Raw genomic sequence first — 17908 nt, forward strand, 5'->3', positions numbered from 1 at the left:
TGCCCCCACATCTTGTTTTATGTTCTTTATAAAACATTTACCACTTACCACTACCTGGATATTATTGACTTGCTTATTTATTGTCTGCATCCCCCACTGTAAGGATCGAGATTTTGCCTTATTCATTATTTTACTTCCAGTGCCTAGGATACATACATAATAGACATCTCAATAGGGACATCTGTGTGGCTCAGTTGGTTAATCATCTGAATCTTGATTTCAGCTCAGGTCATGATCTCAGGGTTGTGAGATCGAGCCCCAAGTTGGGCTCCACGCTGGGTGTGGAGGCTGCTTGGGATTCTCTCTCTCCCTCTACTTTTGCCCCTCCCCCTCTGGCACACGCATTCATACTCTCTAAAAAAAATTAAAAAAAAAAATAGACATCCCTGGATGCTTGGATGGCTCAGTGGTTGAGCATCTGCCTTCGGTCAAGATGCCAGGGTCCTGGGATCGAGTCCCACATCAGGCTCCCTGGGGGAGACTGCTTCTCCCTCTGCCACTCTCTGTCACTCCGTGTATGTTTCTCTCATGAATAAATAAACAAAATCTTTTTTTAAAAACAGACATCTCAATAAATAGGCATAAAATGAAATAAATAACGTCTACATTATAGGGGAAGAGGCAAAAATATGTAGAGACTGGCATCAGGAGGAGAGAGTGGTCAACTCTGACTATGGGTTGTCAGGGAAGTCTTCCTTTTGGTAACATGTAAAATGGGTAGGACTAGAAGTTTCCTAGAGAAGATTTCCAGGCAGAGGGATCAGGATGTTTGTTTGGGAACTGCAGGTTCCTTGAGCTCCTGGCTTTTATGTCCAACACCTCTTTGATATCTCCATAGGACCTTCTTATTGCCATCTCAGTAAATAGCAACTCCATGATTCTAGATTCTCAGGCCAAAATCCTGGCCTCATCCTTGACTCCCTGAAATTGAGTCAGTTCAAAATCCAAGTCCCAGCAATGGCCAAGAATGCCTTACATGGTCTGCTCTCTGCCCCTTGTTCACTGGTGTCCACCGGGGTCTCAGGGCCCTTGTTCCTGCTGTTTCCTCTGCCTTAAGTGTGTTTGTGTTTACTCCACATACCATGTTGCAACACGGCTTGCTTTCTTACTCCTTTTAGATCTTCCCCAAATGCCACCTTCTCAGTTTGTTGCTTTAAGTTGCTACATTTTAGGCTAATTTGTTATGCAGCAGTAGAAAACTAATACACAGTGGGAGGAGTGGACTGCAATGGATACTGTAACCTGCTGCTCACATCACCAGCTGGAAGAATAAAGAGTTTATTACCCCAGCTCCTGTAAATGTCAGCTTCTGAAATTCTGGAATAAGGCAGGCAAACTCAGGTGAAGATACCCACTTTGCCCAAGGTCACACCACCCCTTCCAATGGTGGCCTTCATCAAATGACTGACATAGGGTTGCAAAGGCCCAGACTTCTCCCAAAAGTGAGCACAGCCCTGGAGGGCCATCCCATCTGCAGGACTCCCAAAGGGTCGCCTGAAGTTTCCACAGAGGCTGACTCATAGTTTTACCTCTGCCTCTGCTCTTTTCACTTCCTGAGCTGTTGGTTCCACAAGCAGTCCCGAATTAACCTCTTGCCCACAAGCCACAGTCTCGTAATCTGCTTCCCAGAGAACTTAAGCTGTGACAACTTGTCCAGCTCTGGGAAAAAACTATTGATACTTTTATTAGGATCACATTAAATTTATACATTAATGTGGAGAGAATGAACATCTTATCTTTATGCTACAAAAACATTAGTCCATTTCTTGAAGCTGACATTTGTGTCTCACAGTAGTGTTTTGAAGTTTTCCTCCCCTAGGTTGTGCACATTTATTGATTCATTTATTCCTATAGATTTCATCTTTTTTTCATTGCTAAGATAAATGGGGATTTCTTTTCTGTCCTATCTTCTTATTATTTATATTTATGAAGATACGGATTTTTGTATGTTAAGTTTATAAACTTCTGCCTTAATGCATTTATCATTTTTGTTCATTTTATTATTTGAGTTTTCTAGTATTCTTCTGTCATTTTTAAAAGTGGAGATAGTTTTACTTATTCTTCAAAAATGTTTATGCCTCTAGTTGCCTTTTCTTGTTTGGTATACAAGAAGATAATGTGTACCCGTGTCTTGGTCCCTCACCTAAGGAGAATTCCTCCACTATTTCCCAACAAGCAAGATGTTGGCAACGCTAATGTTAGGATTAAAACGATCATGTTAAGGAAATATTTATCATTCCTATTAAATTTTTTAAACATCAGGAATGTATGTTGAATTGTGTTGAAAACTTCAAAGCCTTGTCCTTGCATTCTTAGAAAAAGATTAACTTGTTAGGACATACTTCTTTGCTCAAAACTCTGCATTATCTTTGATTTCATGTCTACTCTCACAGCTTACATTCACTCCATCAGACAAGTTTGTTGGTGTTATATCTTACATACGATGCTCATTTGCTCACTTTTCACCTCTTCCAATTCTACTGCCCTATTCCAAACCCCTATCACCTTCCATCTGATCTCATGCAAAAACCTCCTACATGGTTTCTCTATTTCCTGTCTCATACCGACAGTCTATTTTGTACAAATCCCTCCAAAAGCTTACCATACTTACACTAAAATTCAACACCCTTATGTGCTGCATAAGGCCCTCTAATTTTGTTTTAATTTGGCTCCTATCTACCTTTCCAACTCTCCATGTCTCACTCACTTTGATCCAGTTATGCCAGTCTTCTTATTCCTCAAACACTCTTAACCTTTATATCTGCATTCAATACCTTTATACCTGCAGTTCTTACTCCCCTTCCCTGGAATGTTCTCTCCCCATGTCTTTTCATGGCTTTCACATTTACTCAAATGGCACAGTATTATAATACCTTCTCCTGATCATCTTCTTTAAAAATAAAGCTACCTACCTTCCCCTACCCCATTACTCTATCTCCTAGTTTATTTTTCTCCATAGCACTTCCCTTATAACCATACGAAATTATATTTTGTTGTTTATTGTTTGCCTTCCTAATCAGAATAAAAGTGTCACAAAGTAAGAGCCTTTGTGTTATTCACTACTGTATCCACAGCACTTAGAATAGAGCCTACTACAAAGTAATCATTCAATAAACATTTGGTGAATAAAGGAATGGAATGGATAGTAAAAGAAATTGTAAATACCAACTACAGCAGCTGACTAATTGGCAGGGATAGACTGTTGCTTCTACCTGTGTATCCTTGCTTGCTCAATCATAAGTATATATGCACATGTTTAAAACTCACCTGTTGTCTTAGCTTTCTTTTTCTGCCACTATTGTGCCAATGCTGGTTAAACATCTTTTTTACTTAATTCATAGGTTGGCAAAACTAGAAAAGGAGTAGAAATCATCTGAATATCCTTGACTTAGAGACAAATGCATTAACTAGATCACTGCATTATCCTCCCTTGGGAAAGTATGAGGATATTCCCACTATATACGGAGTAATTTCGTTAAATGGGTTAGAATGTTTTCTTAAAACACTTGTTATTTTTGCCTATCCAATTTTCATTTTTCCCTTCTTCTACAACGCCCACTAATATTCCTTTGAGAAACAATCACTACCTTTGTATTTATGCAAATAGGATTGTTAACCAAAGTGTCTTTCCGTCTTTTGGTCAATTAGACCAATTACACACCTATGTAAGTGTTACTCCATACATTTGGGAGAAATTTCTCCTAGAAATTTGACACCTGTATAAAGTGTTGCAAAAATATGGGAAATAGCTAACTGAGCCAAAATTTTGGTGGTACCATAAAACGAATGGCTATTAGTTCCTGCTCCAATTTTTTTTTATCCTCAGAAGTATTTAAAGATTAAGATAGCTACATAGAATCAGGATTAAAAAAGAAAATCATTGTCAATTTAAAAATGAACTAAAAATGAAAATCAAAAACATTATAAACCCAACTGAATACTGAGAACAAGAGCCCAGCAAAGCATAACAGCAGCTTTTAAAATATTGTTCTTAAATTTAAATATTGTTCTTTTTGAAAACTGCCTTATTGCTGCTACCTTTAAACCATCATTGGTTATTTTGTAAAGGTCTAGAGTAGACTGCTAGATTTAAGAACCAATTCTGCAGCATTACTATGATAGACTTAAGAACCAATTCTGCAGTATTACTATGAATGGTGCTCTGCTCGTACCCTCAGCCTCGTTTGGCAGCCCTTCCAGTGAGCTACCCAGGAAGTGTCTGCTGCTGTGGTACTTAGCACTGCTAACAGTACTAACACAGGACACTGCCATCAGCACAACACAGAGCTTGGGTAGGTGTGTAGATGGCAGAGCCTAAGTTACAAGAAAGGCTGACAAATAAGTCTGTGGCATTTTTAATTTCTGTGGAGTCTCTGCCTCAAAAACAAAACTGAAAGATGACGAATTTCCCAAACATAGCAAGAAGGTTCAGATTCTTAGTGTTCAAAAAGATGATCAGGTTTCACCACAACACCTGATATATTCCAATGATAAAAAACACAGAGGATGCTGAGAAGAGTCAAAATGGGCTCTCAATAGGGTCATAAAAGTCACATCTGTAGACAGCTATGTAAAAAACTTTGCTACTAATGGAATCAAAAATTATAACTATACCTTGTAGTAACGGAAGTAGTCTCGCTCTTGCAACTTTTTTATTTTGGGGAAGATTTTGAAGGTGTTAAAGTTATCAATGCTATCAATATCACACAAGCAATCATCCAGGACTCCGGTGACCTAGGGGGAAAATATATATGTAAATATATACGTAATATAAATAAATATATATGTAATAAATAAGTATGCATATAAAATATTACATATATAATTTAAAATATGTGAATTATGAGTATTTCAACCTTAACAAGTCTGTACTATTATATAAAAAGATAATTTATTCATTCAAGGTAATGATTGCTGATTAAGTTACATAACATTAAAGGGGTGTCTGGGTGGCTCAGTTGGTTAAGCATTTGCCTTCAGCTATGGTTGTGATCCCAAGGTCCTGGGACAGATCTCCAAGTCGGGCTCCCTGCTCAGCAAGTAGTCTGCATCTCCCTCTCCCTCTCTCTCATTTGTTCTCTCTTTCAAATAAATAAAATATTAATATATATATATATATATATATATATATATATATATATATATATAACATTAAAGCAATCATTTACTTTGGACTATGGCCAATTAAGTAAAAAACAATAGATCAGATATACTTATTCTGAAGAGCTAAGTATTATTATTTAGTGGCTAGAGAAATGTATTGAATGTTCTTTCCTTTCCCCAAACATACATAAAATCCAAGAAATAGTTGGAATGCTAAAGCAATTTCTTCCAAAACTAAAAGTCATAGACTGTAATAATACTGCTGTAGTAACTCTATCTTTCTTTCCTACTGCCAGTTATGGAACACTTACGTGACAGGCACAGTGCTAAGAACATTACATGTTACCACATTTATTCTTTAAATATTCTATGAAATAGGTGTTATTATCCTCATTTTACACGTAAGAAAATTAAGGCTTAGCATGGTTAAAATAATTTTTCTAAAGTAGAAATGAGACTTAATCCCAAGTCAATTGCGCTTAAAAAATACATGCTTTATCCACTACTCGAAGTATACATTAACTGAACAGAAATTGGTATTTACAAAATGTGTTCAGAATCCAAAACTTCCACAAAACAGTCTTCAGCTAAATTTAAAAATGGGACTCACTGACATCCACATCTTGGATGAATCTTCAGGGAACCAGACTGAGAGAAAAAAAGCCAACCCCAAAAGGTTATGTACTATGTGATTTCACTTATACAACATCTTTGAAATGGAAAACAGACAGATTATTGGTTGCCAGGGTTTCAGGACTAGCACTAGCGTAGGGATAGGAGTTGGGAGTAAAGGAGTAGGACAAAAAGGAGGTAAATGTGGTTATAAAAAGTGCAAGAGGAGGAGCACCCAGGTGGCTCAGTCAGTTGAGCTTCTGACTCTTGGATTACCTCAGGTCATGATCTCAGGGTTGTGAGTTTGAGTGCCCCCCACACACACTCAGCAGGGAGCTGTTGAGACTCTCTCTTTCTCTCTCTCTCTCTTCCCTTTCCCTCTCTAAAAATATAAATAAATAAAGTTAAATTCTTAGGAAAGGGCAAGAAGAAGGAGTCTTGTGGTAATGAAATTGTTCAGTATCTTGATGATGATGGATACATGATCCTAAACGTGATAAAAGTGAACAGAATATATACATACACAAGTGAGACAAGGGGGAATCTGCGTAAGATCAGCAGACTGCATCAATGTCAATGTTCTAGTGATAATATTGCCTCGTATGCTTGCAAAAATGTAACCACTGGAGAAAACTAGATTCAGTGTAGGTGACATTTCTTTGTATTATTTCTTACAAAGGCATGAAACCTATAATTATCTCCATTAAAATTTAAATTTAAAAACAAAAGTGGGACCCAGGCTGTTAAAGATCATTCATGAGATCCACTGGAGGAATCTATGCAAAGATGATTAGAAAATGGAAACCAGAACTTCCCAGTCCTTTCTTTCTCCTGCTTTTCCCCTAGGAATACAAATGTGTCTCCAAACTCCCCACAATATATAAAGAGTCAGAGGTATATTATCTTTAAAGAACAAAGGATCATTAACAATTTTGGCTTCCAGATGCTTTACTATTCTACTTACTAAGATCCTGTCACTAACTCTACTGAATTTCATTCCATTTCTTTAGCTCACTATTTATAAAACTTCAAAGTCTAAGTAATTGCGGGGGAGGGGGGCAGAAAAATAGCAACCAGCAACTTCCTAGGTTTTAAAAATATTTGATCCAGTGATTGCTCCTTCTTACAAATTTTTCTTAAATTGTTCCTTTTTAGTAAACCTCCATATTTTGGGTTTTTAAAAATATTTAAAATAATAATAATAAAAAAATAAAAATATTTTAATTGTAGTAGGGGTTGGGGTAGGGTATACAAAATTATCATGTACTTATTTCTAACTCTTAAAGAGAACTACTATGACAAAAACCTTCATATCACCAAAATTTTAAAAAACAGAAATAGAGGGGTGCCTGAGTGACTCAGTCAGCTGAACGTCTGACTCTTGGTTTCAGCTCCTGTCATGATCTCAGGGTCCTGAGATTGAGCCTCAAACTGCCCAGTTGGGCTCCACGGTCAGCAGAGATCCTGTTTCTGTCCCTCTCCCCGCACCCCCAACCTCTCTCTCTGAAATAAATAAAATTTTAAAAATATATTGAAATATTATCTTTTAAGTCCCGTTCTAATTATGGCCATCTCCCTCCCCCTGGAGCTAAAATACCTTATTTTTGTTAATATCTTTATTTTTCTTTGCAATTTCACCACATAGGATATATCCCTGAACAATATAGAGGATTTTTTGGTTTTGTACTTTGTTTTTTTTATTTTTTTTTATTTATGATAGTCACAGAGAGAGAGAGAGAGAGAGAGAGAGAGAGAGAGGCAGAGACATAGGCAGAGGGAGAAGCAGGCTCCATGCACCAGGAGCCCGACGTGGGACTTGATCCCGGGTACCCAGGACCGCGCCCTGGGCCAAAGGCAGGCGCTAAACCGCTGTGCCACCCAGGGATCCCTGGTTTTGTACTTTAATATTAATGGCTTCTAATGTGTAAATTATATTGTGAGGTGTTTTTGCTAATATTTTATTTTGACAGCTACCCACCATAATGAATTTTATCCTCATTCATTTTCCCTGCTGTAAATGTTACACTCCATGAAAATATCACAACGTATTTGTTATATTGTTGACCTGTAAGGTAGGCAGAATAATGTCCCCCAAAGATATCCATGTCCTAATTCCTGAAGCCTGTGAATATGTTATTGTACACAGCAAAAGGGACTCTAGATGTGATTAAGGATTCTGAGATGGTGAGATTATACTGGATTATTTAAGTGGACTCAATACTAAGATCCTTGTAAGAGGAAGACAAGAGTGTCAGAGTCAGACTGAAAGATGCTACATTCCTGGCTTTTAAGATAGTGGAAGAGGACATATGCCAGGAACACAGCAACCTCTCAAAGCTTGGAAAAGGCAAGGAATGATTCTCCCCTAGAGCCTCCACAAGAAATGCAGCCTTGTTGACCTTGATTTTATCCCTGTTAAAACCCATTTTCAGGCTTCCGTCCTATAGCATTATGTGATCATAAATTTGTACTGTTTTGAGCCCTAAATTTGTGGTAATTTGTTAGAACAGTAATAGGAAATTAATGCAATCCATACTTAGGTTGTTTCCAGATTAAGCTAAAGAATAATGCTACACAAACATATTTTTATTATCTCTCTCTAAATGTGTAAGAGTTTTTTCTCTAGCTTACATGCTTACAAATGGAATTACTATAGCTCATTTCCAAAATAGGTATACCAAGGCAGCCCGGGTGGCTCAGCAGTTCAGCATGGCCTTCAGCCCAGGGCATGATCCTGGAGACCCAGGATCGAGTCCCATGTCGGGCTCCCTGCACGGAGCCTGTTTCTCCCTCTGCTTGTGTCTCTGCCCCTCTGTGTGTGTGTGTGTGTGTGTGTGTGTGTGTCTCATGAATAAATTTTTTAAAAAAATAGGTATGCCAAATCCCAATCCTACCAACAGCAGACAGAAGCTACTACTGAATCATATCCTTACCAACACCTGATATTTTTAAAATTTTTGCCAATCCAGTCTGCATGAAAGGGTATCTGATTTTTGTACTAATGAAGTATAATGTTTTATGTTCTATAAGACATTCATATTTCTTTTTTCATGAAATACCTGATTAGGTCTTTTTTTTTCACTTTCTACTGGGTTGTCTTTTTCATATTGACATGCAGGAATCAATACTTTTTCCTATCCTATTTCATTCTTCTGGAGCTCCACTCAGACATACTATATTACACTATGTCTCTTAAGTTTTCTTTAAAATTTACTATCCCGTTATTTCAGCTTCATTCTGAATAATTTGCTTTTATTTTCCATTCATTTATTTATTCCATTCACATATTTATATTCATATATTTACTTATACCCATGTATATTTATATATATTCCATTCATATATTTATTCATTCATTCAACATATTTGAAGATCTACCTAACATAAGCCTTGCACTGTTTTAAGTGCTGGAAGTGCAGAAGTAGAAGTAGAAGAGAAGAGAAAGAGAGAGAAAGAAGACAAAAATCTCTACCCTCCATGAATTTACATTTTCAAAGAAAAGAAAAAAAAACACCAGTCAAGTACAAAATCTGTCAGATATTAATAAAGTAATAAGAATGGAGACAAGCATTGCAGGACTGAGCTGCTACTATTTAAAAAGCAGGGGATCCCTGGGTGGCGCAGCGGTTTGGCGCCTGCCTTTGGCCCAGGGCGCGATCCTGGAGACCCGGGATCGAATCCCACGTCGGGCTCCCGGTGCATGGAGCCTGCTTCTCCCTCTGCCTGTGTCTCTGCGCCTCTCTCTCTCTCTCTCTGTGTGTGACTATCATAAATGAATAAAAAAAAAAAAAAAGTTATTTTAAAAAGCAGAGTTACAAAAGGTCTCAGTGGAAATTTTGGCAATGCTTGAAGGAGGAAAAGGAACAAACCATGCAATTTAAGAGAAAGGGGGAAAGCATTCCAGGCATTGGGAACACAAAATATAAATGCCCCAAGGCAGTCAGCTGTCCAAAGTTTCTGAGGACCAATAAGAAGGATGATATAGAAGGTGAAAAGGAGAAGCAGGAGACCACTCTAAGACTTTGGCTTTACTGGAACTTGGGGTTTTCTTACACCAATCAATTCTCAAACTCTCCAACACCAACTGGGTGCCCAATTCAGTTTTGATACTACCTGGAGTTAGAGCAGACCCCCATTGATTAAGGGCTCAGTCACACAGGACTGTCCCCACCTTATTATATATTAGTCCCAAGTTCCTAGTCACCTATACTTCTGACTGACCAGCTATAAACTGGGGGTTCCCATGACTCTTCTCAAGTTCAATAATTTGCAATGGCTTATAGAACCAGGGAAACACGGGATCCCTGGGTGGCGCAGCGGTTTGGCGCCTGCCTTTGGCCCGGGGCGCGATCCTGGAGACCCGGGATCGAATCCCACATCGGGCTCCCGGTGCATGGAGCCTGCTTCTCCCTCTGCCTGTGTCTCTGCCTCTCTCTCTCTCACTGTGTGCCTATCATAAATAAATAAAACAAACAAAAAAATTTAAAAAAAAAAAAAAGAACCAGGGAAACACTTTACTGGTTTATTGTAAAGGATACAACTCAGAAGTGCCAAACAGAATAGACAGGCACATAGGGAGAAATTCCAAGGAGCAAGTGCACCTTCCATGGCTCTGGGCCACCCTCCCAACAAGCGTCTGTATTCACCCACCTGGAAACTCATCAATCTTGTTTTAAGTGCTTTTACAGAGCTCAATGTGTAGCATCCCTCTCCCCATTTCAGTGGTCATGGGTGGGGCTCAAAGTTCCAATCCTCCAATCACTTGGATTGTCTGACAACCAGTCCCACCCTGAGTGATCTAGGGAGTTCCCAACTAATTCACTTCACTAGCATCAACAGGTGTGACTGAAAGGGGCTTGTTATGATTAACAAAAGGCATTCCTATTACTCTGGCAATGCCAAAGGTTTTAGGAGCTCTAGGCTAGGAAGAGGAGACAAAGACCAAATACATTTTTGTATTATACCTTACTGATTTAGACCACTAGTGAGTTTTAAGCAGAGGATAAAAGAATATGGAGTACAAGATGAGGATGGAGGGTTTCTCTTTCACATTGTACGGTCAGGGAAGGCTACAACTTAGATAAGTGGACATGTTAGATAAGGTGACACAGCAGAAACAAGTGAACCAATGAATACACGAAAAGAGTATGCTAGGTAGGGAAAACTGCTTGTCCAAAGGCCCTTAGGCAAGAACATATTTGCCATGTTTGAGGAACAAGGAAGCCAGTTTGGCTGCAGCATATGTTTAAGGGGGAGAAGACTGGGAAAAGCAGATGTGAGGAAAAAGATTGGGAACTTGGTTCCTGACACATCCAATTTGAGATACTTACAATCATGTTAGTGGAGATGAGGAAAAGGTAGTTGCATATCCAGATCTAAAGCTGAGAATCCTGGTCTGGAGATTTTGAGAGTCAGTTATGTAGGTGGTGTCTAAAGCCAAGAGACCAAAGGAAATAACTCAGAGGAGAAAGAGTACGGATCTGAATCCTGAGGTTCAAATAACTAGTGGTCAGGAGCAGAGGAGGAAACAACCAAAGGATAGACTAACCTGAGAAACAGGATGAAACTCAGAAAAATAGAGCATCCTGGCAGCCCAAAGAAAAAAGTATTACAAGGAGAGTATGTGACGAACTGTGGGAAAAAATGCTGTCTAAAGGTAAAGCTAAGGTTAAAAACAAACTATTGGTTTTAACGACAAGGAAGACATTAGTGACCTTGACATGTGCAGCTTCTGAGGAGTGGTAGGGGCAAGAGTCTGACTGGAGTAGGCTGGAGAACTGACCAGAATAGGAAGAATAAAGAGAATTCCTTTGAGCAGTTTTTCTATAGAGGAGATCAGAAAAATGGAGCAGAGCCTGAAGAGATGGGCAGGTCAAGAGAGAACTCTAAAATAGAATTAATGGTATGTTTTAGGATGACAGTAACAGTCCATCAAACTGTTCCACCAGAAAAATTAATGATCCAGGGGCACTTGGGTAGCTTGGCGGTTGAGCGTCTGCCTTTGGCTTAGGGCGTGATCCCAGAGTCCAGGGATCGAGTCCCACAGTGGGCTCCCTGCATGGAGCCTGCTTCTCCCTCTGCCTATGTCTCTGCCTCTCTCTATATGTCTCTCATGAATAAATAAATAAAACCTTAAAAAAAAAAAGAAAAAGAAAATGATCCAGGACCAAAAGGGAAGATTTGCTGGAGCCATGTCCTTGAAACAAGGAATGGGACCTAATATACAAGAGAGAGGGATTGGCCTCTGATAAGAGTTCACAGTTCATCTATGATAACCCACTGGAAGTCCAGATGTGTGGGTATAGAGACTAATAGATAAACACAAAGGATTATGTTGATTACTCTAATTTTGTTAGTGAAGTATGAAGCTAAGAAAAAGACTTAAAATGGTTGCCTGATTCAGTAGTCATTTCTCTATTTAATCCATCCATTGAGTTTTTAATTTCATCTCTAGAAATCTCATCACATTATGTTTTTATCTTTTTTATAGTTCTTTAAAATCTCGTGTTCCAAAAAAATAAATAAAATTAAATTAAATCTCGTGTTCCTTTTTCTTACTTTCAGGTCAGGGTCTCTCTGTCCTTCCCCCTTTTGTATTTAAATTCACTATGTTTAATGTGTTTAAATTAAGTCTGTTATTTTCAGAATCTAAGATCATCACAGATCTTTTTCCATAGTCTATATTTCCAGTACCCCATTCATGATGCCTTGTGTTTTGTGATTTTTAACTATTAGCTGCTTATTATCCTTGGCCCTATACCTTCAAGAATTCTTTAGACCTGGGTTGAAAATAAATTCCTCCAGAGGGGATGGATATTTGCTTTTACCAGTAAACTAGGGACATGCACCTGGGTCTGCCATACATTAAATTTCTCACTTGAAGTTTTTCCCAGCATAGGTGGCATGAATATGGCTGGCAAACTTTTATAAGAGCTGGCTTGTGGTTATAGATTCTCAAGGGAGTTGTTTCCCCTTTCCCTAGCAACTTTCTTACTTTTCCCTTATTCCTGATAGGATTCATCTCTCATATTGAGGATGTAGCTCTTTGGAGTTCAAGCTTTACAGTGGATCTCCTTCTAGTTTCCTATCTTTGGGCACACAGAGCCTTTATTTCTTGTCCATTCCACACCAAGGAGCTATCACAGCAGAAAGTCAAGGTCTTCAGGCCTGGGGAAAATCCTCAGGGTACTGGCCCTATTTGAGTCTCAAGACCTGGCTTTTCCATTAGGAATGGGGGGGGGGGGGGGCTCTGTATTCTCTGATTTCATGCCACTCAGATGCATTTAGAAAGACTTAAAAATACATCTGACTAAAATTACTTCTTTACAGGAAGATTAACTTGTCACATCAAGTATGTACTATGTCTTTTGTTAGTAGTGCTTTCCAGACTACAAAGAGTATTTGCATTTAATTTATAAGAAAATGGGTATGGGGGATCCCTCGGTGGCTAAGCAGTTTGGCACCTGCCTTTGGCCCAGGGTGTGATCCTGGAGACCCCGACTGAGTCCCACATCAGGCTCCTGGCATGGAGCCTGCTTCTACCTCTGCCTGTGTCTCTGCCTCTCTGTGTGTGTCTTTCATGAATAAAAAAAAAAAAAAAAAAAAAAATGGGGTATGAGGGGCATCTGGGTGGCTCAATTGGTTAAGGTCTGACTTTGGCTCAAGTCATGATCTCTGAATCCTGGGATCAAGCCCCCCACGGGCAGTCCCTCTGCCCCTCCCCCTACTCGTGCTCTCTCAAATGAATAAAATCTTTTTTAAAAAAGAAAATGGGGTATGAGATATACAAATGCCTATGATTTTATAGGCTTAAAAATAACCTTTGCTTTCATTATAAGGAGACATATTCAATATACACCTCTCCGTAAATGATTTCTTATAAATGGAAATATTTTTTTAAAAAATGTACTTCTCGCTTTACGCTTTACTGGACATTTATTTTCCTCTTAATTCAGTATATGTAAAAGAAGTGAAATAACTAAGTTCCCCTTTATTTTCCTGGGACTCCCTCTGCTTTATTTTGATACCCTAAAGAAGCTAGCATATTGAGATGTAGTGTACAGAAGAAAAAGCGGCCTACCAGGGCTCCAATTTAATCTTGTTCATTTAGCAAGTGTGATATTAGTCATGTAAGCTTTTTGAACTTCAGTTACCTCAATTGCCCCACTTCTGAGAGACAGATCCAATAAATGAGATAATGTATATTTAAACATGGTAGAGATTAAAAGACTATCTATAATATGCTCCAACACTATATTAGAAAATACCACTGGAAACAAAAACCAAATGTATCTACTTTTGAGGATTCTTTGGCACAATGCTACTTTGAATATGCACAAATTTTTAATTTTTGAACTATATGTATTCATTTGGACATTAAAAACTACATATATTCATTTGGACATAAAAGCACACATGCAATTATAAAGCGTTTAACGCATGTAATTAGATGAAAAAACTAAAATGAAGCTTCTAGATTGATGACAAAATAAACAATATATGCTATAAAAAGAAAAAGTGAGAAAAATATCCTTTTAGAAAAACATGTAAATATAAATTCCACCCCAAAACAATCACCCAACCATTCTATTTTAGCTAGAAAATAATTCTGCTAAAGACGATTTGGAAATTTTACTTTTTAAAAGATTTCCACTACTTCAGTGTTTTCTAAGCAGGGTTCAAGAGGTAGTTCAGAGGATAACAGCCTCACGGCTACTTGCAAACAAGGCTTGTTTAAAACTGCTGATCCCTGGGTCACATCCAGATCCAGCAAATCAGAACCTGTGGCAGTGGGGCCAGAGAATCTGCATTTGTAACATGTTCACCAATACTAAAACCGAAAGTCTGCCCCTTTTATTTTTATCAAATCGTCCATTCAAAAAATATCCACACAAGTAGGCTTTCTGCGATTTAATGCACAACACCGTGAGGCCATGGAAAAAGTATGTGAATCAAGTCAGAAAAACATGTTTACACGGTTACACTCCGCTTCACCTTTTCCCAGCAATGAGCATTAATCGCTTCAAACGACATCCCCCCTCCTTATCGGACCCCTGAGACTCTTCTTTCTCTTCCTTTCAGCAGTTTTGTCACTTTGCAGCACAGGCTATTCAAATTCTACTGTAGAAAAGACGCAAACACCGCTCTCAAGGCAAAAGGTTCTGGTTTCCAAAACCCCCGATTTCCGGCGTCCTGAGAACACTTCTGCAATAGAGGTTTGTTTCACAGAAGCGATCCCTGAACTCTAACTTCCCCTCCAGCCATCACCTCTCTACCGACAGGCCGTGTAAGGCCAGACACAGCGCCCCCTCGCCCCCCAGTCTCTTACTTGAGCTCACCTGGAGATACCACCTGGCAGACGCGGCCCTACACAGCACTGCCAGGCCCGGAGAGATGCCGGCGCAAGGGCGGACACCGAGGGGCCCTCCCGTCCAACCGTTCCAGGAAGGGAAGTCTCGGCCCCTTCCCTAACACTCCACTTCTGCGTGGGCCTCCCCCTCCCCTCCCCCTCCGCGTCCCCCTCCCCGCCCCGCCCCTCCCGCCCGCAGCCGAGGACTTGACTGCACCGGTGCGCGCGCTCCCCTCCCAAAGCAGCTGGCGGCGTTTTCACTCCGTCTCGTCTCCCGCCACACTCCCGGCCGCTTAAAAAGCAGCAGGAAAAGCGAGAACACCTCAGGGGACCGTCACCATCTTCCGCTTTTTACCGCCATCGCCCCACGAGCGTCGCCAGGCCCAGGCCCGCACCCAGCCGGCGGCTCGCAGACGCGTCCTGGACGGGGCGGCTCGGGCTCCAGCCCCCGCCTCTCCGCTCCCCGGACGCCCCTCGGCCTGGCCCCGGCCCTCCCCGCGCCCCGGCCGCGGCCCGTTCGCCGCCGCCGCCGCCGCCGCCGCCGCCGCGGGCGTTGGTCCCGGCGTCCCCGCGCCGCCAGCCCTCGGGCTCACCTGGGCCTCGACGACGCTCGGGAGGAAGCTCAGGGTGAGCAGCAGCTGCGCCGCGGCCGCCGCCCCCCGCCCGGCGCCGGCCGGCCGGGCCCCCGGGCGCATGCTGACCTCTCCCCGCAGCGCGGCCGGCCGGGCCCCTCGGGGCGGGGGAACGGCGGGCGGCCCAGGCGACGACCCGAGGGGACGGCTCCCGGCGGCCGACAGGCTCCAGGTCGGAGGTCCGCACGCCCGGCCCGACGCAGAAGCCGGCAGCTGCGAGTGCGGCAGGAGAGCCGAGCGCCCCCACCGCATCCCCTAGGCGGCCGCGGCCCCGCCCCCGGCTCCCCTCGCCCCGGCCACGCCCCCTCCGAGCGCGGGGCCTTGTGGGAGTTGTGGTCCCGCGCTGCCGCGAGCCGGCCCCCTGGCGGAAGGCGGGGCCGGCGGCGCGGGGCTCGCGGGAACTACAGCCGCGGAGGCCGCCCCGCCTCCCCGGGGCCTCGGGCTCCTCCGCGGCCAATGAGGCAGGACCACGCGGGCTTCCAAAACAAGCGGCGGTGCGGGCGCGGGTGCGGGCGCGGGCGCGGGCGCGGGCGGGGCGCCCTCCCCCGGCAGTTGCTCCGGGAAGCCCGGCGGCGGGTTGCTCCCGTGCAGCTGCTCCCGTGCAGCTGCTCCCCGACACCACGCAGCCGGGAGGCCCGGGGATGCGACCGGAGCCCTGGGCAAGTGAGGAACGCGCGCTGCGGGCCTTCCAGTTCCGGGCCCAAGCGCTGTCTTTGTCTCAGTCGGTGTTCTGTAGCCCCCGATCCGCTGCAGACGCCTTGGACAAGCCCCCTGAGACTTGGAGAGGTGGCCCCGGCTCCACGCCCCAGACGTGGATGTCATCCTCTTCCTCGTCCCACTCCCTCTCCTCTGTTGAGGCCAACATAATACTGCACGTTGAAGAACGGGAACAAGCCCAAAAGTCTGCAATAATGTTTGGGAATGGAGATAAACGCACACAAGAGCTTGGAGTGATACAGACGGGGTTCAGCTCCCACCTCTAAAACATCCTACTGCTACGGGTACCACGTGGCTTCAGGCTGACTTCAGTTACTTCACCCCTGTGAACCTCGATTTGCTCATCTGCAAGTGAATAATACCCTCCTCAAACGCTGTTTGAGGTTTATATTCGATGACACACAAAAACGGCTTCGTATGGTGCCTAGCACAAAGGATGTGTTCAATCAATGGTAGCTGCGATTCGTTTTATTAATAGCCTTGATTTCTAGAAAACTAGCAATACATCAATTTACCTTTATGTAGTGTGTATTAGTTTCTTGTTACTTCTATAACAAATGACCTAAATTTAGTGGCTTAAAATGAAACAAACTTGTTGTCTTAGAGTTCTGAAGATCAGAAGTCCGAATTAGATCAGCAGGGCTGCACTTCTTCTAAAGGCGTTAGGGGACACAACTTCTAGAAGCCACCTGCATTCCTTAGCTCATAAATGTGCACCACATTGTCACATCTTCACTCTCTCCACTTCCATTGTCACGTGCCTTCTCTTGCTGACCCTTATAAAGGTCTGCCTCTCTCTTATAAAGACCTCGTGATTACCTGGGGCTCACCCAAATAATCCAGTATAATCTCCCGACCTCAAAATTCTTTTTTTTTTCCCCTAGAGACAGAGCTTGTTTATTGGGTAAGTGGTTATGTGCCAGCCCCCGAAATTCTTAATTACATCTGTAAAGTCGTTTTTGCCGTATAGGGTAAACACACACAGGTTCTGGAGATTAGGGTGTGTACGTTTTTGGGGAACATTAATCAGCCAACGCAAACTGTTAGACCTTTCTGCACATTTTCATCATTTGAGGGGCCTATGCAAAATGAAAATGCAAGATCCTGGTGCAAAAAATACTAAGAGTTTCAAGACAGTGACAGCAGAGCATTAAACCAAGTGCAGGGCCCTTCTAAGTACAGAACCTTGTGTGACCCCACAGATAGCATGCCCAGAAGCCACCTTCATCAGTACTCTTCGTCTTTGGCAGCTCAAAAGCAAAAAGAATTTTTGCTTGACTCTTCCAACTACTTTTCCATGTTTCTTCTTCCTTTATTTGCCAAATCTCTATTTTCTATCCTCCCATTTCCTTCTGTTCCTCATGTAAATGTGCTCTGTCTCCGTCCCTCTACTAAAGCTTTCTCTTATCAAATCCAGTGGAGATTGGGGGTTGATTCCTCATCTCTGCACTGCATTTGATTTTATTGATAACACATATTTTGTGGGATTATGTTA

At 42.1% G+C, this 17908-nt stretch overlaps 1 protein-coding gene across 1 annotated transcript in view; it reads right to left on the minus strand.

Moving 5' to 3' along the window:
- Window positions 1–15958, minus strand: part of ERO1B (endoplasmic reticulum oxidoreductase 1 beta) — a 59866-nt gene extending 43908 nt beyond the window's left edge. Inside the window, exons 1-2 of the mRNA XM_055308841.1 lie at window positions 15658–15958; window positions 4615–4734 (exon numbers count right to left, since the gene is read on the minus strand). Of these exons, the coding sequence (XP_055164816.1) occupies window positions 4615–4734; window positions 15658–15948 (411 nt within the window). The 5' untranslated portion in view covers window positions 15949–15958. The remainder of the gene's footprint in view (window positions 1–4614; window positions 4735–15657) is intronic.
- Window positions 15959–17908: the final 1950 nt, after the last annotated feature.

This window comes from Nyctereutes procyonoides, unplaced genomic scaffold (genome assembly GCF_905146905.1).
Source record: "Nyctereutes procyonoides isolate TBG_1078 unplaced genomic scaffold, NYPRO_anot_genome, whole genome shotgun sequence".
NCBI lineage: Eukaryota > Metazoa > Chordata > Mammalia > Carnivora > Canidae > Nyctereutes > Nyctereutes procyonoides.